Source organism: Somniosus microcephalus, chromosome 5, assembly GCF_052327205.1.
Source record: "Somniosus microcephalus isolate GS21.2 chromosome 5, FLI_Smic_1.0, whole genome shotgun sequence".
In the NCBI taxonomy this organism is placed as follows: Eukaryota; Metazoa; Chordata; class Chondrichthyes; order Squaliformes; family Somniosidae; genus Somniosus; species Somniosus microcephalus.
This window is the reverse complement of record NC_140991.1, coordinates 267,345,915-267,366,783: the sequence shown is the minus strand read 5'-3', so window position 1 is coordinate 267,366,783 and position 20,869 is coordinate 267,345,915. Positions and strand designations below refer to the sequence as shown.

Sequence of the window (20,869 nt, the reverse complement as noted above, 5' to 3'; positions counted from 1 at the left end):
AATGGCTTTTTGCCAGTTAGACTAGAGATAATAAAAATACAAAAAAAATAAATGATTTAACCTTATAAGCTGATACTGGAGGAAGGTTCTGTGGATTAAACACAAGTAGTTTTGAAGTTGAACTTCCTCATCAATTAGCCACTCACTTGGCTTGAAACTTTCAGAAACACAGCTTTAGAAGTTGTCTTACAAGTTTATTACAACCATGTTTACTTGTCTTCACAAACCATACAGCATATTTGACCCATTGTGCCTGTACCTGTTCTTTGAAATGAGCTACCAAATTAGTCCTACTCCCCTGCTCTTTCCCCCATAGCCCTGAAAATGTTTCCTCTTCAAGTATATATCCAATTCTCTTCTGAAAGTTACTGTTGAACCCTTTCAGGCAGTGCATTCCAAATCAAAACAACTTGCTGCATAAAAAAACCTTCCAAAAACATTAATCGTTGAAACATCAAAGCAGTTCATATTAGTGCACCAGAACAGTCTGATTTTTTGTTTAGGGGGATGGGTTGGTGGTTTGAGCGCAAGAGACAACAACATATTGGAAAGTGACAAAGTGTTACGAGATTTCAGTAGGTCTGGTAGGACTATAGTGGCTCGGTGACATCATTAAGGCAATATAAGAACATAAGAAATAGGAGCAGGAGTAGGCCATACAGCCCCCGGAGCCTGCTCCGCCATTCAATAAGAGCGTGGCTGATCATCTACCTCAACTCCACTTTCACGCCCGATCCCCATATCCCTCGATTCCCCTAAAGTCCAAAAATCTATATCTCAGCCTTGAATATACTCAGACTCAGCATACACAGCCCTCTGGGCGAGAGAATTCCCAAGATTCACAACCCTCCAAGTGAAGAAATTCCTCATCACAGTCTTAAATGGCCTACCCCTTATCCTGAGACTATGACCCCAAGATCTAGACTCTCTCCAGCCAGAGGAAACAACTCAGAATCTTGTATGTTTCAATGAGATCACCTCTCATTCTTCTAAACTTCAGAGTATAGGTTCATTCTACACAAGCTCTCCTCATAGGACAACCCTCTCATCTCATCTTGTAAACTTTTGTTGCACCATCTCCAAGGCAAGTATGTCCTTCCTCAGATAGAGACCAAAACTGTGCACAGTACTCCAGGTGCGGTCTCACCAAAGCCCTGTACAATTGTAGCAAGGTGTGTTTACTCTTGTACTCCAACCCCCTTGCAATAAAGGCCAACATGCCATTTGCCTTCCTAATTTCTTGCTGTACCTGCAGGCTAACTTCCTATGTTTCCTGCACACCTACACCAACATTTAATAGTTTCTCACCATTTGAAAAATATTCTGTTTTTCCTACTCTTCCTACCAAAATGAATAACCTTACATTTCCCCACATTATACTCCATCTGCCACCTTATTGCCCACTCACTTAATCTGTCTATATCCCGTTGCATCCTCCTCAAATCTTACTTTTCCATCTAGCTTTGTATCAGCAGCAAACTTGGATACATTGCACTCGGTCCCTTCATCCAAGTCATTAATATAGATTGTAAATAGCTGAGGCCCAAGCACCGATCCTTGCAGCACCCCACTAGTTACAGCCTTCCAACCCATTTATCCCTACACTCTGTTTTCTGTCCTTTAACCAATCCTCTATCCATGCTAATATATTACCTCACCCCATGAGCCCTAATCTTACTTAGTAACCTTTTATGTGGCACCTTATTGAATGTCTTTTGGAAATCCAAATATACTACATCCACAGGTTCCCCTTCATCTACGCTAGTTACATCCTCAAAAAACTCTTCTATCAAACACTATTTCCTTTTCATAAAACCATGCTGACTCTGCCTAATTATATTATGATTTTCTAAGTGCATTGTTACCACTTTCTTAGTAATGGATCCCAGCATTTTCCTGACAACTGATGTCCGGCTAACTGGCCTGTAGTTCAGTTTTCTCTCTCTCCCGCTCCTTTCCTGAATAGCGGGGTTACATTGGTTACCTTTCAATCTGCTGGGACCCTTCTAGAATCTAGGGAATTTTGGAAGATCACAACCAATGCATCTCTACAGCCACCTCTTTTCGAACCCTAGGATGTAGGCCATCAGGTCCAGGGGATTTGTCAGCTTTCAGTCCCATTAGTTTCTCAAGTACTTTTTCCTCTACTGATATTAATTACTTCCCTCATTAGCCCCGTGGTTCCTCACTATTTTGGTATGCTTTTTGTGTCTTCTACTGTGAAGAGATACAAAATACTTGTTTAATGTCTCTGCCATTTCCTTGTTCCCCATTATAATTTCTCCTGTCTCAGCCTCTAAGGGACAGACACTTACTTTTGCTACTCTCATCCTTTTTACATACTTGTAAAAGCTCTTACAATCTTTTAATATTTCTTGCTCGTTTACTCTCATTCTATTTTCTCCTCATCAATTTTTTGGTCAACCTTTTCTGGTTTCTAAAGCTCTCCCAATCCTCAGGCTTACTACTATTCTTCGCAACATTATAAGCCTCTTCTTTTAATCTAATACGATCCTGAACTTTGTTAGTTAGCGACAGATGGATCACTTTACCAGTGGAGTTTTTATTTCTCAATGGAATGTATATTCGTGAGAATTTTGGAATATTTCTTCAAATGTTTGCCACTGTTTATCTACCGTCATACCTTTTAATCTAATTTCCCAATCTACCTTAGTCACCCCTCATACATATGTAATTGGCTTTAAGTTTAAGACTTTTGTTTTGGACTTAAGTATTTCACACTCAAACCCAATGTGAAATTCAATCGTATTATGATCACTCTTCCCCAGAGGATCCTATACTATGAGATTTTACAGGCGGAAAAGGAGGTGGGGTAGCATTGCTGGTTAAAGAGGAGATTAATAGTAAGGAAGGAGATTAGCTCTGATGATGTGGAATCTGTATGGCTAGAGCTGAGAAATACCAAGGGGCAGAAAACGTTAGTGGGAGTAGTATACAGACCCCCAAACAGTAATGCTGAGGTTGGGGATGGCATTAAACGGGAAATTAGAGACGCGTGCAATAAGGGCACAGCAGTTATCATGGGTGACTTCAATCTACATATAGATTGGGCTAACCAAATTAGTCACAATACTGTGGAGGAGGAATTCCTAGAGTGTATACAGCATGGTTTCCTGGGCCAATATGTCGAGGAACCAACTAGAGATCAGGCCATCTTAGACTGGGTAATATGTAATGAGAAAGGATTAATTAGCAATCTTGTTGTACGAGACCCCTTGGGGAAGAGTGATCATAATATGATTGAATTTTTCATTAAGATGGAGAGTGAAGTAGTTGACTCAGAGACTAGGGTCCTGAATTTAAATAAAGGAAACTACGATGGTATGAGGCACGAGTTGGCTAGGATGGATTGGGGAACATTACTTAAAGGGTTGACGGTGGATGGGCAATGGCAAACATTTAAAGATCGCATGGATGAACTACAGAATTTGTTCATCCCTCTTTGGCATAAAAATAAAACAAAAAAGGTGACTCAACCATGGCTAACAAGGGAAATTAGGGACAGCATAAGATCCAAGGAGAGGACATATAAATTGGCCAGAAAAAGCAGCAAACCTGAGGATTGGGAGCAGTTTAGGATTCAGCAAAGGAGGACAAAGGGATTAATTAAGAGGGGGAAAATAGAATGAGAGCAAGCTTGCAGGGAACATAAAAACAGATTGTAAAAGCTTCTATAGATATGTGAAGAGAAAAAGATTGAAGTCAAGCGTCGGTCCCTTGCAGTCAGAATCAGGGGAATTTATAATGGGGAACAAAGAAATGGCTGACCAATTAAATAAATACTTCGGTTCTATCTTCACAAAGTAGGACACAAATAACCCCCCAGAGATGTCAGGGAACATAGGGTCTAATGAGGGAGGAATTGAATGAAATCAGTATTTGTAGGGAAATGGTGTTGGGGAAATTGACGGGATTGAAGGCCGTTAAATCCCCAGGGCCTGATAATCTACATCCTAGGATACTTAAGGAAGTGGCCCTAGAAATAGTAGATGCATTGCTGGTCATCTTCCAAAATTCTATAGACTCAAACAGTTCCCATGGATTGGAGGGTAGCTAATGTAACCCCACTATTCAAAAAAAGGTGGTAGAGAGAAAACGGGGAATTATAGACCATACGCCTGATATCGGTAGTGGGGAAAATGCTGGAGTCCATTATAAAAGATGTAATAGCAGAGCACTTGGAAAACAGTGACAGGATCGGACAAAGTCAACATAGATTTACAAAAGGCAAATCATGCTTGACTAATCTACTGGAATTTTTTGAGGATGTAACTGGTAGAATAGATAAGGGAGAACCAGTGGATGAGGTGTATTTGGACTTTCAGAAGGCTTTCGATAAGGTCCCGCATAAGAGATTGGCGTGCAAAGTTAAAGCAAATGGGATTGGGGGGAAGGTACTGACTTGGATAGAGAACTGGTTGGCAGACAGGAAGCAAAGAGTTGGAATAAACGGGTCTTTTTCCGAGTGGAAGGCAGTGACTAGTGGGGTACCGCAGGGATCGGTGTTAGGACCCCAGCTATTCACTATGTATTAATGATCTAGATGAGGGAACTAGATGTAATATCTCCAAGTTTGCAGATGACACAAAGCTGGGTGGGCGTGTGTGCTGTGAGGAGGATGCAGAGAAACTCCAGTATGATTTGGACAGGTTGGGTGATTAGGCAGATGCAGTTTAATGTGGATAAATGCGAGGTTATTCACTTCGGTGGCAAAAACAGGAAGGCAGATTATCTGAACGGCAATAGATTGGGAAAAGGGGAAGTGCAACAAGACCTGGGTGTCCTTGTGCACCAGTCGCTGAAGGTAAGCATGCAGGTGCAGCAGGCGGTTAAAGCGGCAAATGGTATGTTGGCCTTCATAGCGAGAGGATTAGAGTACAGGAGCTGCAGTTGTACAGGGTCTTGGTGAGACCACACCTTGAGTATTGTGTGCAGTTTGGTCGCCTTATCTGAGGAAGGGTGTTCTTGCCATGGAGGGAGTGCAGCGAAGATTCACCAGACTGATACAGGAAACTTCGCGATATCTGGCACCGACAGGACCGAGCTGCTGCCGATCTATCAAAACTTCCGGATAGACCAGCGCTCATGTTGAAGGATACGGAGGTTTTCCTCTCCGTATCTGATAACAAACTGTTGCTTAGCAACAGCTTGTAAACGCTCGGCCCGTACCTTGGAAGCGTCTCTGAAGCTGTTGCTAAGCTACAGAGACGCTTTCCAGAGCCTGACTTTTTTTTTTAAAATAAAAACAAAAAAATGCTAGAAGAAAAAAAACCTAACCAAAACGGCTGCTGATTTCTGCCGTTAGATCGAGGTTTCCGGACATACAACCTCCGGATAAACCAAAGTTTCCTGTATCTGGGATGGCACGAATGACGTATGGAGAGAGATTGGGTCGATTAGGCTTATATTCGCTAGAATTTAGAAGAATGAGGGGATCTCATTGAAGCTTATAAAATTCTAACAGGACTAGACAGACTAGATGCTGGAAGGATGTTCCCGATGGTCAGGGAGTCCAGAACCAGGGGTCATAGTCTAAGGATAAGGGGTAGGACATTTAGGACTGAAATGAGGAGGAATTTCTTCACCCAGAGAGTGGTGAACCTGTGGAATTCTCTGCCACAGAGGGCGGTGGAGGCCAGTTCATTAAATATATTCAAGAAAGAGTTGGATATATTTCTTAAGGCTAAAGGGATCAAGGGATATGGGGAGAAGGCAGGGACAGGGTACTGAATTTGAATGATCAGCCATGATCTCATTGAATGGCGGAGCAGGCTCGAAGGGCCGAATGGCCTACTCCTGCTCCTATCTTCTATGTTTCTATGTAGAACCAGAGGTCACAATCCAAGGATAAGGGGTAAGCCATTTAGGACTGAGATGAGGAGGAATTTCTTCACCCAGAGAGTGGTGAACCTGTGGAATTCTCTACCACAGAAGGCAGTTGAGGCCAATTCGTTAAATATATTCAAGAAGGAGTTAGATATATTTCTTAAAGCTAAAGGGATCAAGGGATATGGGGAGAAGGCAGGGACAGGGTATTGAATTTGGAGGATCAGCCATGATCTCATTAAATGGCGGCGCAGGCTCGAGGGGCCGAATGGCCTACTCCTGCTCCTCTATGTTTCTATGTTTACTAATTAACCCTGCCTCATTACACAATACAAGATCTAAAATAGCCTGTTCTATTTGGTTCCACGATGTATTGTTCTAGGAAACTGTCTCGAATGCATTCTATGAACTCATCCTCCAGACGACCTTTGCCAATTTGATTTGCCCAGTCTATATGAAGATTAAAGTCCCCCATAATTATTGTATTTCCTTTGTTAAAAGCTCCTATTATTTGTTGATTATTACTCTGTCCAACGGTATAACTACTGTTTGGGGAGCAATAAACTACTCCCACCAGTGTTTTCTGCCCCTTGTTATTCCTCATCTCCACCCATACTGATTCTACTTCCTGATCTACCGAGCTGAGATCCTCTCCCACTACTGTCCTCATGTCATCCTTTATCAGGGTTACCCCCCCACCGCCTTTTCCATTCTGCCTGTCTTTTTAAAACAGCAAGTACCCTGGAATATTTAAATTCCCAACCATGGTCATCTTGCAACCTGTAATAGCTATTAGATCAAACCCATTTATCTCTATTTGTGCTACTAATTCATCTATCTTGTTACAAATGCTTCATGCATTCAAATAAAGTGCCTTTAAATTTTAACTTTTTACCATTATTCCCTGCTTTGACCTTATTCGCTGATGCACAATTACCGTTAAACTCTCTGTCACACTCTGCTTATCTTCACCCAAGTTGCTATACTGCTCCATTGCCTTGACTTCGCTTTGGGTTTCTAAATTCCCCCTCACCTGCCTCCTCTCTGCCCCCCCGCCCTTTTTAATTTAAAGCCCTATCTACTGCCCTAGTTATTCGATTCACGGACACTAATGTGGGGTGGGCATATTACATACAACACAGAAACAGGCCATTCAGCCCAACCAGTCCATGCCAGCATTTATGCTCCATTCGAGGTTCCTTTCATCCTTCCTCATCTAACTATCAGCATAGCCCTTCATTCCCTTCTCCCTCATGATTATCTAGCCTCCCCTTAAATGCAGCTATACTATTCTCAACTGCTCCCTGTGGTAGCAAGTTCCACATTCTCACTACTCTCTGGGTAACAAAGTTTCTTCCAAATTCCCTATTTGACTACTTGGTGACTATCTTATATTGATGGCCTCTAGTTTTGCTCTTCCCCTCTCTGTGTCTACCCTATCAAAACCGTTCATAATTTTAAAGACCTCTATTAGGTCACCATTCAGCCTTAGGTGTTCAAGAGAATAGAGACCCAAGCCGGTTCGTCCTTTCTCGATAGGGATAACATCGGATTACTGGTATTATCTTTGAAAATCTTTTTTGCATCTTCTCCAGTGCCTCTATATCCTTTTTATTATAATATGGCGACCAGAACTGCACACAGTACTCCAAGTGTGGTCAAACCAAGGTTTGATACAAGTTTAGCATAATTTCTCTACTTTTCAATTCTATCCCTCTAGAAATAAACTAGTGCTTGGTTTGCTTTTTTTTAAATTTTTTAAATGGCCTTATTATTAGCCTATTATACATAACCCAAGCTTCTGCCAGAGAGTTGGGCGGGGGGGGGGGGGGGGGTGTGAGGGAAAGAGAAAAAGCTGCAGGTCCAGCATACAGTTTGGCTGTCGTCAAAAATAGTCTTTGCCGATGGCTTACCTCGGACACGTGACTGGGAAATACTTCTAGAATGTTCCTGACTGGCAGCCTTCAACGGACTACTGGATGCTCCAGTGTCGTCTGGACACAGGTAAACCTCAATAGGCCCTCTCGAACTCGACAAGTGTATCTGGAAATTCTAAAATGAAATTAAAAACAAAAAAAGATGTGTCAAACAAAATTAGTGCTTCAGGGGAATGAATGGAGATCACAATCTAGTTTATTTAAATAAACAGTTTAAATAATACAACATGGATTTATATAGCGCCTTCAACGTAGTAAAACGTCCCAAGGCGCTTCACAAGTGTATAAGACAAAATTTGACACTGAGCCACGTAAGGAGAAATTAAGGCAGGTGACCAAAAGCTTGGTCAAACAGGTAGGTTTTAAGGAGCGTCTTAAAGGAATAAAGAGTTAGCGAGGCAGAGAGGTTTAGACAGGGAATTCCAGAGCTTAGGGCCTCGGCAACAAAAGGCACGGCCACCAATGGTTGAGCAATTATAATCAGGGACGCTCAAAGAGGGCAGAATTAGAGGAACGCAGATATCTCGGGTGGATTTGCGGGGCTGGAGGAGATTACAGAGATAGGGAGGGGCTAGGCCATGGAGGGATTTGAAAACAAGGGTGAGAATTTTGAAATCGAGGCGTTGCTTAACCGGAAGCCACTGATAATGGGTGAACGGGATTTGGTGCAAGTTAGGACACGGGCAGTCGAGTTTTAGATGACCACAAGTTTACATTTTTTGCCGAGCTAAAACTCTCCTCTTCAAATTTGTTTGAGTGAAGGTCTGTCTGACCCTCTCCAACAAGCCCTGACTTACATCATAGGGATCAGGTACTTCCAGCCTGGTTTCAGGAGGAGCTTTCACAGCTATTACCACCTGGCCCTTGAAACTCTGGATCTTTCGGATGTCCTGATAAGTCACATAATTTAATGTGTTGGATGTTAAGGAGAGTAAACTAGGCATCGAACAATTATTAAACCACCCACATTCTCAGTCAGTGGAAGACAAAAAACTCTGAAATGGCTGTTAGTTAGACAAGTGATTATTAAAATAAAAAATAAATGATTTAACCTTACAAGCTGATACTGGAGGAAGGTTCTGTGGTTTAAATACAAGTAATTTTGAAGTTGGACTTCCTCATCAATTAACCACTCACTTGGCTTGAAGCTTTCAGAAACACAGCTTTAGGAGTTGTCTTACAAGTTTGTTACAACCACGTTACTTGTCTTCACAAATCATACAGCACATTTGGCCCATTGTGACTGTACCTGTTCTTTGAAAAAACTACCAAATTCGTCCTACTCCCCTGCTCTTTCCCCATAGCCCTGAAAAATTTTCCTTTTCAAGTATATAGCCAATTCTCTTCTGAAAGTTACTAGTGAACCCTTTCAGGCAATGCATTCCAGATCAAAACAACTTGCTGCGTAAAAAAACTCATCTCACCCCTGGTTCTTTTGCCAACTTTCTTAAATCTGCGTCCTCTAGTTATTGACCCTCCTGCTAATGGAAACAGATTCTCCCCATCTTATCAATCAGAAACCTTCATAATTTTGCACACCAAATCAGAAAGGATATCTTTGGTTTTCCGAGTCCTCGGTTAATTTTTTGAGGTCCAAGGTGCAGCTCTGGATCAAGTCATCCAGCCTCTTCTCTTTCAAGCTGAGCTCAGCCACCTCCCGGTTCAGACCCTGGCATCGTTTCAGCATACCATCGTTATCTATCAGGCTGCAGCCCCTGCGAAGAGAGAGCATCACCATGGCAATCACTAAACAACTCAGACAAACATCAAAAATTCCATAATCAAGGAGACACCACTCTCCAACTCCCAGTGTTGAAAGTTGACCTGAAAGAGACACTGAAAAATTAGCTGTTGAAAGATCACATTTCATTTATCCTACCAAAAGGACAGCAGATTTCTCATGTAATCCTTTTAACACTACTGGAAGCTACAAACTTGAACTTTCAGAATGAAGAGCCACCTTAAAAGGTGGGACTGCCCTTGTCTCTTCCAATTCTTCGGACTCTGGCACAAATCAAGGTACTACTTAAGTCAAGGCAGTCTTGCTCATTCTTTGAAAGACACCTAACCCATCACCCTGTAGGAAAAAAATCTCTGAATAAACTCCATTTGTTACAAATGACATTGTTTGCCTCAAAGTGGGGAGCCCATTCAGGAGATTGGACCTTATCCTTGCTCAGTACAGCCGCCACAACGGCGAGTGAAAAAATCTGTAGAGTTCAGCTCGCACCATTTTTACATGGTGTTGCGGGAGAGTGTCACAGACCAGGACCTATGCTGCTCCTCGACATCGTCATATTGTTCGCATCAATGTGTTATTCGGTTGCTGTAGTATTTCAGGATCAACTGAACTGCTCAGAGCTCAAATCTATTTGCATACCACAGTTTGAAGGAGGAATCCCACACACACAGGAAGCATTGGTCATGAAGGCTCATACCAAAAGGGCAGGGTGGGAGAGTTGCAGCAAAGGGCATTGTGCGCACAAAGATCAAGGATGATTTCTTGGGCAAGACTGTGCAGGAACCCGTGTCGTTCAGTTCACCTGCAGCAGCACGGAGAATAAGCACGTGCACAGCACAACAATCCCTGGCCCTGCCTAAATGACTGGAAGATGGCACCATTGTGGAGTGGGAGGGAGGCCATGCTAAATCTAATCTAGAGCAGATTCCATGCCCTGTTGGACCCTGGGCTTCAACTGCAAGTGTCGGGTATAGAAACAGGCACGCCTCTGATGCAGGGAGTGATCCACAACAAGCCAGCACTTGGCAAATAACAAGACTAAGATTCTATAACTTTGCTCCAAATAACCCTGAAAATCTATTACTTTAAAGGAAAGGGTGCCTCTAGCTTTATTGATTTGTTCTTGGGATGTGGGAGATGCTAGCAGCACATTATTGCCCCATTGCTAGTTGCCCTGAAAAAGCGTTGAGGGGCTTTCTCTTTGAACCACAGAAGACCATGCAGTGATGGTGCTGCCACAATGTTGTTTGCTAAGAAATTCCGGATATTGACCCAGTGACTATGAAGGAACAGGAATACATGTTCAAGATACACTGCCGTTATTCGCCAAGGCTACTTAGACAGCACTTCCCAAACCTGCAACCTCTACCACCTAGAAGGACAAGGGTAGCAGGCGTACGGGAACACCATCACCACCAAGTCACACACCACCCCAACTTGTAAATATATCATTGTTCCTTCATCGTTGCTCGGTCAAGGAACTCCCGACGTAACAGCACTGTGGGAGTACCTTCACCACACGGACTGCAGCGGTTCAAGAAGGAGGCTCACCAGCACCTTCTCAAAGGCAATTAGAGATGGGCAATAAAAGCTGGCCTTGCCAACGACACCCACATGCAATGAATAAACAAACAAAAAGTGAGAATGCCATGTGACTTGCAGGGGAAGTTGCGGGTGACTTATGTCCCCATGGCATTTATGCTCTTTTCTTTCTTGGTGGTAGAAGTTACAGGGCTGGAAGGGGTTGTTGAAGCAAGTCTGGCGAGTTGCTACAATGCATCCTTTCGATTGTACATACTGCAGCCAATGTGCCAGTGGTGGCGAGGGTTGAGAGTCCAACGGCAAGGGCACCAATCAAGAGAACTACACTGTCCTGGATGGCGTCAACCTTCGAGTGTTGTTGCTGCACCCATCCAGGCGAGTAGTCAATATTCCACCACGCTCCTGACTTGAGCACTAAGTGGTGGAGACTATCAGGAGGCGAGTCATTTGCCGCAGAATAGCCAGCCTCCGAGTACCCACACTGCCCTTCTCTTGTATCCACCGTGTTCACATATGGCTGGTCCACTTGAGCTTCTGGTCAGGATGCTGATTGTGGAGGGACTCCGTGATGGTGGTGTCATTGATGGTGAGGGATTGGTGATTGAATCTTTTCTTGCTGGAGATGGCCATCGCCTGGCACTGGGGTACAAATGTTGCCTGCCAGTCGTCAATCCAAGCCTCGCTGCTGTTCTCTGGAGGAGGCCATGTAGGATTGTCCACTTAGTGGTTCTGGTACTGGACTTGCAACCCAGATTTCATTAGATCAAATTCCATTGGTATACATACAACCGGGTGGCCATAGTGCTGGGAGTCTTCAACATTGACTCTGTTGAAGTCTCATAGCTTCAGGTTAAACAAGAACAAGTAAATCTCCTGTTGCTCACCACATACTGCCATGCTCCCTGCTTCAATTGTCCCTCCATATTGAGCATTATTTGGAGGAAGCACTGAGGGAAGCAAGGGCACCAAATAGGGGACTTCAATGTCCGCCATCAAAAGTGGCTCAGTCATACCATCACTGACTGAGCTGGCAGAGTCCTGAAGAGCATAGCTGCCACACTTAGCCTGCATCAGATGGTGAGGGAACCAATACCAGGGAATAAACTGCTCATTGACCTCATCCTCACCAACCTACCTGTTGCAGAAATGACTTGCCACGATCACATTGATGAGAGTGACCACTGTGGTTGTTGTAAAGGCAGAGTGAAGGTACTCGCCATTGTAAGTGTAGTACTACCACAGTATTGAGCGGTACAAACTAAGGACAGATCTAGCAACCTTAAACTGGGCATCCCTGAGGTGCTCTGTCATCAGCAGGATTGTACAGCACCATAATCTGCAATCTCATGGACTTGACCTTTTTTTACTCCTCCATCTCCCTTAACCCCTCCCCCCACCCTAACCTCATTCTCCTCTGAAGAGAGGGGAAAAGTCAGCTTGGGACTCACAAAATAACCACTTGCCTCAGTTGATTCAGCCATGTCAATTTGAGGCTGCCAGACTGACAATCAGCCATTGAGGGAGAAGTAACAAGAGTTACTGGGGACAGGAAATTCAGTTGGGGAAATGGGTTTTACTGTAAGAGAAATGAAGCAGGGTATGGGGTAGTCTGCGAGGAACAAATGGAGCCAGTGCAGTGTTTGTTGGCAGGGGTGGGGGAGAAAGGGATTGATAACCAGAAGGTGGCTTCAATGAGAAATGCAGCCAGTGAAGATAGTGGGCCGATACATGTACTTTGTGGAGGGAGTGCTTCCCATTATTTGATTTGTACTTTTCTACCACCCCACCCCAAATCAGGCCTCCATTTCTTGCTCAGCAAGGGAAGGAAGAAGTTAAGGGCTGAAATCTTAATTATTGGGATAGGTTGGGCAAGATTTTGCTCAAATTTTGCTCCACTGGGGAAGTGTATTGCTTGCTTAGGCAGTACATTAACGTTATGTAACAGAACTTATGTTTACAGCATTACCTACTACTGCTGTACCTTTATAATCTTGAGCCTACTCACTACTTGTATTTTTTAAATACACAAATATATACTTCTGTTATACATAAACACACGAATGTAAAACTAACTTCTGGGAGCCGACATTTTAAATACAGTAAATTGTAAGAGAATAAGTAATGAATGATACGTTATTGACTTTGATATGCAGAAGCACATTCTCTTAACCAGGTAACGGTGATGTGCAGGATTTTCAGGTGCAGGAGTGCAAGGTCAGAAAGTGGCACTGATTACAAAGTCAAGCTAAAAATCCCAAATATATGCAACTAAGATTAATAAAAATTAAAATATTGCAAGAATAGAAGCTGTAAATTTAAAGGAACCCACACAGTAGCCAACACAAATGGAGGCATGCAAGGCAGATTGTGGCCAACGGAGCACAAAATTACTGTAAAAAATTTTGCACCTGAATAAAAACAGCCAAAGGACCAAATTATAGATATTTTCCCCATGAAGTGGAAGGAGCCTGAGCAAGGCAAACACACAATGAGCCTGCATTGACTTGGAAGAGCACAGGAGGCCTGCCTCATATCAAGACCATGGCATTGGGAGAAGGGTGGAGACCAGCTGAAAATCCATGCGCTCAACCTTCTTGGAGTGTGGGATGACATTAATTCCCATTTGTATGTAAAAGCTGAATAAATGAAGATGAACACCGAGGTTATCTGGCAAGGGAAGAGGCATTACACAGCAACAAGGTGGTGCGTGACACCAACACATTTTTCATATTCCATTTGGCTCCTCTCAGGTGGTGTGAAAGGATGTAAAGACTTTAGTCAGAATGACAGGTGCCTGCCCATGAATAAGAATATAAGAAATAAGAGCATGAGCAGGCCATACGGCCCCTCGAGCCTGCTTCGCCATTCAATAAGATCATGGCTGATCACTGGCCTCAACTCCACTTTCCCACCCGATCTCCATATCCCCCAATTCCCCTAGAGTCGAAAAATCTATCTCAGCCTTGAATATAGTCCAAGACTCAGCATCCACAGCTCTCTGGGGCAGAGAACTCCAAAGATTCACAACCTTCCGAGTGAAGAAATTCCTCATCTCAGTCTTCGATGGCTGACCCCTTATCCTGAGACTATGCCCCCTAGTTCTAGACACTCCAGCCAGGGGAAACAACCACTCAGCCTCTATCTACCCTATCAATCCCCTTCAGAATCTTGTATGTTTCAATGAGATCACCTCTCATTCTTCTAAACTCCAGAGTATAGGCCCATTCTACACAATCTCTCATCATAGGACAGTCCTCTCAGCCCAGGAATCAATCTAGTGAACCTTCCTTGCACCGCCTCCAAGGCAAGTATATCCTTCCTTAGATAGAGACCAAAACTGTGCACAGTACTCCAGGTGTGGTCTTACCAAGGCCCTGTACAACTGTAGCAAGACTCCCTTACTCTTGCACTCCAACCCCCTTACAATAAAGGCCAACATGTCATTTGCCTTCCTTATTGCTTGCTGTACCTGCATGCTAGCTTTGTGTTTCTTGCACGAGGACACCCAAATCTCTGAACACCAACATTTGAAAGTTTCTCACCATTTAAAAATATTCTGTTTTTCTATTCTTCCTACCAAAGTAAATAACCTCACAATTTCCCTACATTATACTTCATCTGCCACCTTACTGCCCACTCACTTAGTCTATCTATATACCTTTGTGTTCTCCTCACAGCTTACTGTCCCACCTAGCTTTGTATCATCAGCAAACTTGGATACATTACACTCGGTCCCTTTATTAGGTCATGAATATAAATTGTAAATAGCCAAGGCTCCAACACTGATCCTTGCGGCACCCCACTAGTTACAGCCTGCCAACCTGAAAAAGATCAGTTTATCCCTACTCTGTTTTCTGTCCATTAACCAATCCTCTATCCATGCTACTATATTACCCCCAGCTCCATGAGCCCTAATATTGTGTAATAACCTTTTATGTGGCACCTTATCAAATGTCTTTTAGAAATCAAAATATACTACATCCACTGGTTCCCCTTCATCTACCCTGCTCTATCCTCAAAAAATTCTAATAAATTTGTCAAACACGATTTCCCTTTCATAAAACCATGTTGACTCTGCCGAATCATGTTATGATTTTCCAAGTGCCCTGATACCACTTCCTTAACAATGGATTCCAGCATTTTCCCGATGACTGATGTCAGGCTAACTGGCCTGTCGTTCCCTGTTTTCTCTCTTCCCTCCTTTCTTGAATAGCAGTGTTACATTTGCGACCTTCCAATCCACTGGGACCATTCTAGAATCTAGGGAATTTTGGAAGATCAAAACCAATGCATCCACTATCTCTTCAGCCACGTCTTTTAGAACCCTAGGATGTAGGCTGTCAGATCCAGAGGATGTGTCAGCTTTTAGTTCCATAAGTTTCTCTAGTACTTTTTCTCTACTTATATTAATTACGCTAAGTTCCTCACCCTCATTAGACCCTTGATTCCCCACCATTTTTGGTATGCTTTTTGTGTCTTCAACAATGAAGACAGATACAAAATATTTGTTTAACGTTTCTGCCATTTCCTTATTCCCCATAATAATTTCTCCTGTCTCAGCCTAAGGGACCAACGTTTACTTTTTCTACTCTTGTTTACATACTTGCAGAAGCTCTTTCAATCTGCTTTTATATTTCTTGCTAATTTTCTCTCATTCTATTTTTTCCCCTTTTTATCAATGTTTTGGTCAACCTTTGCTGGTTTCTGAAACTTTCCCAATTCTCAGGCTTATTATTATTCTTTGCAACATTATAAGCTTCTTTCAATCTAATGCTATCCTTAACTTCTTTAGTTAGCTACGGTTGGATCACTTTCCCTGTGGAGTTTTTGTTTCTCAATGGAATGTATTTTTGTTGAGAATTATGAACTATTTCTTTAAATGCTCGCCATTGCTTATCTACCGCCATACCTTTTAATCTATTTTTCCCCATCTACCTTAGCCAACTTGCCCCTCATACCTATGTAATTGGCTTTATTTAAGTTTAAGACTCTAGTTTTGGATTTAGGCAAGTCACTCAAAATTAAAGTGAAATTCTATCATATTATGATCACTCTGCCCCAGAGGATCTTTCACTATAAGATTGCTAATTAACCCTGTCTCATTACACAATACAAGATCTAAAATAGCCTGTTCCCTGACTGGTTCCATGACATAGTTTTTAAAAACTGTCTCAAATGCATTCCATGAACTCGTCCTCCAGACTACCTTTGCCAATTTGATTTGTCCAGTCTATATGAAGATTAAAGTCCCCCAAGATTATTACATTACTTCTGTTGCAAGCTCCTAATATTTCTTGATTAATATTCTGTCCAACAGTATAGCTGTTAGGGGGCCTATCTACTACTCCTACCAGTGTTTTCTGCCCCTTGTTATTCCTTATCTCCATCCATCCTGATGCTACTTCCTGATCTTCTGAGCCGAGATCCTTTCTCGCTACTGTCCATATGTCATTCTTTATTATCAGGGCTACTCCCCCTCCTTTTCTATTCTGCCTGTCTTTTTGAAATGTCAAGTACCCTGGAACATTTAGTTCTCGCCCTTGGCCACCTTGCAACCATGTCTCTGTAATGGCTATTAGATCACACCCATTTATCTCCATTTGTGCCACTAATTCGTCTATCTTGTTACGAATGCTTCGTGCATTCAGATAAAGAGCCTTTAATTTATTTTTTTTAACCATTATTCCCTGCTTTGACCTTATTCTCTGCTGCACTGCTACCGTTAAACTCTGTCCCTTCCTGTCACACACTGCTTATTTTTACCCAAACCGCCACACTGCTCTATTGCCTTGACCTTTCTCTTTAGATTTCTAAATTTCCCCTCACCTGACCTTCACCCGCCCCCCCACCCCGCTTTTTTAGTTTACAGCCCTAATTATTCGATTCGCCAGGATGCTGGTCCCAGCCTGGTTTAAGTGGAGCCCATCCCGACGGAACAGCTCCCTCTTTCCCCAGTACCCCATGAATTTAAACCCCTTTTTCCCAAATGGCAAGTATTAGAGACAAATCGAGACAAAGGTGCAGCTTTACAATGAGTGCTTTGGCCATTTTAGGGGGCAGCTTGCCACACTACAGGAACTTTCCTCACCCATGTGCTAACTAATAGATACAGATTGACCCTTTAAAGCACAATAATACAAGTTTTGGTGGCCCTATCCTATCAAATTGGAACAAGGAACTTTATTAGTAGAGATATAGATTTTATATACTGAATATTAATATGAGAGAATTTATCAACACTAAAATAAAACAAAATTAAAACAAGGTAGGTTGTCACAGCGCAAATGTTACCAGTCCTGGAAGCACTGACATAACAATAAACTAATCTGAAGTCCCACTTAAAAGTTAGAGCAGCCATCCAAGTTGAATGGAAAATTGTGGGGAGCAGGAATTTAAAAAACAACTTACATCCACTGAACGTTATTTTTGGATTTCTTCTCAATGAGATGAATACCCTCCAATACATTTGTGATGTCATAGATTCTTCGTTTTGGCACGTTTAAGACCTCTGCAGCTCGGTTCAAGTCCAACACCCCATCTGGAGACTGGCCCAAGAGCTGAACAACGTTCTTTGTGAGGGGAACCAGTGAGGTATTGTAGCGAGTCTTCTCCGACGGAGATCTGGGAGCTGTATTGTGGAAGGAAGGAAGTAAAGAATATTCAGCGACATGGATCATTTTGAAATTCAAACTTAACTGCAGCTCATGAACCTTTTGAATACAAGGGCTGATCTAACTGACCTCTAACAGCAATAATAAAATAGGGCTGGAGCAGCTCCATTTTACATATCCAATCCGCATCTCCCAACTTGCACATTAAGTGACCTACCTTAAAAGCATTGACATAGGTTCCCCAGGCTGGAAGCAAAGGTTTCCAAACGGCAGTGGAGGAAATGTTCAGTTAGAAAATGCACTCAACCAAGACGCTTTCAGTGCTTGTATGGCTGAAATATATTCTGGCCTTGGGGGTGGCAGTGGGATAAAGATGGTTCCCTTATGGGGGCTCTGTTCTCAAAGGGATCAATCCTAAAAGATGTCAGATCAATGTTGGAAGATTCAGCATTGAATACATTTTCTGGCTGGGCAGAAAATACAACTCCAACCTACCACAAAATTGCCCATCTCTGTATAATTTACACTTAACTGTCCAAATTTTGCCACTTCAGCTTTCATGTGCAGACATTGCCCGTCATAAAAATGAGGGATGTCAGTATTGAGTAATGGAAACCTTTCTACTTTTGGCAACAAGTCAGCACAAAGAGGTTGGAAGAAAAGTAGAGCTTTTTGACAACAATGCAACATAACCCTAACCCAGTATATTCCAGACACAATTCCATTTTCCCAACACCACCCACCCTCCAACTTGAACGATACCTAATGGCAATATTTTGTTGTTGGCTTCAGCCCACTGGAATCTGGATTAGTTCAAACTCAATGCAACACTCATACATTATCACATGGGAATGTTAGGAGTGTTGAGCTCAGGATATGTTAGCACAATCCTGGCCCAACTGCTGGCATGGTGTTTCTCAGTCACAAAAAAAAGCATGCTGCTCAGCACATCTTATTTGAGTAACAAAATGCCCATTGCAACTTTAAAAACCCCCAAATAAAGCCAACTTTCTCTTCACCCTCCCAAGCACAAAAAGTATCTTAACTACCCATAGTTAAAATGAAATGGGGAGAGTGGGTGGAGAGCATGCACCCCTCAAATTCCCTCTGGACAGTTTAAATGGAGAAGTCATCAATGCTGACTACTGCTGCAGAGGGCGCACGGTGCAACAAACATCGGGCCAAAACCAATATTGCAGACATTTCTCAAACAAATATTTCCATTCCACTCAGCCAAAGGCCTTCTCAGCATCTGGGAGTAACTTGGCAGCAGAGGCATCTCACTTCCAGAAGGAAGGTACAGATCAGCCAAGAACAAAGCAAACATAAAACACACTCAACTAGGAGAGTGCTAATTTCAACAAGTTGAGATGAGATCTGGCCCTGGTGGATTGAAATTAAAGATTGGCAAGTAAAACAGTAAATGAGCAATGGGAGGCCTTCAAAGAGCAGTTAGTTTGGGTACAGTCTAGACACATTCCTAGGAGGGGGAAAGGAAAGGCATCCAAAGCTAGAGCTCCCTAGATGACTAAAGATTACAATGAAACAGAAAAAGGAGGCTTATGATAAATGTTAGATTCACAATTAAGTAGACAACCAAGCTGAATACAAAAAGTACACGCAAGAACTTAGAGGAAATAAGAGGGGCAACATAAAAGGGAACCCAAAAGTCTTGAAAAACAATGTCCTTATAATGTTGATCGAGGGATAAATATTGGGCAGGACACCGGGGAGAGCTCCCCTGCACTACTTCGAAATAGTGCCATGGGATCTTTTACGTCCACCTGAGGGGGCAGACAGGGCCTCAGTCTAACGTCTCAACTGAAAGACTGCACCTCAGACAGTGCAGCACCCACTCAGTACTGCACTGGAGTGTCAGCCTAGATTTTGTGCTCAAGTCTCTGGAGTGGGACTTGAATCCACAAACTTCTGACTCAGAGGTGAGAGTGCTACCAACAGAGCCATGGCTGACACACGATGTAGATGTCACCCGGTCTGGATGGGATACATCCTAGGTTGCCGAGGGAAGCAAGGCTGGAGATAGCGGAGGCTCTGGCCACAATCTTCCAATCCTTCTTAGATATGGGGGTGGTGCCAAAGGACTGGAGGATTGCAAATAGTACACCCCTGCACAAAAAAGGGGGAGGGATAACCCAGCAACTACAGGCAAGTCAGCTTTACGTCGGTGGAGGAGAAGCTTTAAGACAATAATCTGAGACAAAATGAATTGTCACTTGGAAAAATATTGGTTAATAAATCAAAGCCAGCACAGATTTGTTAAAGGCAAATCGTATTTGACTAACTTGATTGAGTTCTTTGATGAAGTAACAGAGAGAGTTGATGAAGGCATCGCAGTTGATGTGTACATGGACTTTGAAAAAGCATTTGATAAAGTACCACACAATAGACCAGTTAGCAAAATTGAAGCCCATGGGATTAAAGAGAGAGCGGCAGCATGGATACAAAATAGGGCAAGGAACAGAAAGGAGAGTTGCGGTGAATAGTTGTTTTTCAGACTGGAGGGAAGTATTCAGTGATGTTCTCCAGGGGTCGGTATTAGGAACACTGCTCTGTTTGATATATATTAATGACCTGGACTTGGGCATACAGGGTATAATTTCAAAGTTTGGAGAGGACATAAAGCTCAAAAGTAGTAAACAAACAGTGAAGGGGATAGTAGCAGACTTCAGACAGGTGAAATTTAATGCAGAGAAGTTCGTTGTGTTTTGGAAGAACGAGGATGCAGGAACAGAGACTGGGGGCGGGGGGGGGGTTTGTGTATAGAAATCTTTGAGGGTGGCAGGACAAGTTGAGAAGGCTGTCAAAAAAAAAAAGCATACAGGATCCTTGGCTTTATATGTAGAGGTATAGAGTACAAAAGCAAGAAAGTTTTGCTAAACCTTTATAAATCACTGGTTAGGCCTCAGCTGCAATATTGTGTTCAGTTCTGGGCATCACACTTTAGGAAGGATTGCACAAAGCCTTGGAGAGGATGCAGAGGAGATTTACTGGAATGGTACCAGGGATGAGGGACTGTAGTTATGTGGAGAGACTAGAGAAGCTTGGGTTGCTCTCTTCAGCACAGAGAAGGTTATGGAGAGATTTCATTGAGGTGCTCAAAATCGATCATTGATAGATTTTGAATTTGATAGAGTAAATAACAGGAAACCGTTTCCAGTGGCTGAATGGTC

At 42.8% G+C, this 20,869-nt stretch overlaps 1 protein-coding gene across 1 annotated transcript in view; it reads right to left on the bottom strand.

The window, feature by feature from the left end:
- Nucleotides 1–20,869, bottom strand: part of LOC147117710 (transcription factor E2F3-like) — a 64,645-nt gene that overhangs the window by 5,798 nt on the left and 37,978 nt on the right. Inside the window, exons 3-6 of the mRNA XM_085988927.1 lie at nt 17,476–17,695; nt 9,341–9,499; nt 8,582–8,696; nt 7,761–7,899 (exon numbers count right to left, since the gene is read on the bottom strand). Of these exons, the coding sequence (XP_085845053.1) occupies nt 7,761–7,899; nt 8,582–8,696; nt 9,341–9,499; nt 17,476–17,695 (633 nt within the window). The remainder of the gene's footprint in view (nt 1–7,760; nt 7,900–8,581; nt 8,697–9,340; nt 9,500–17,475; nt 17,696–20,869) is intronic.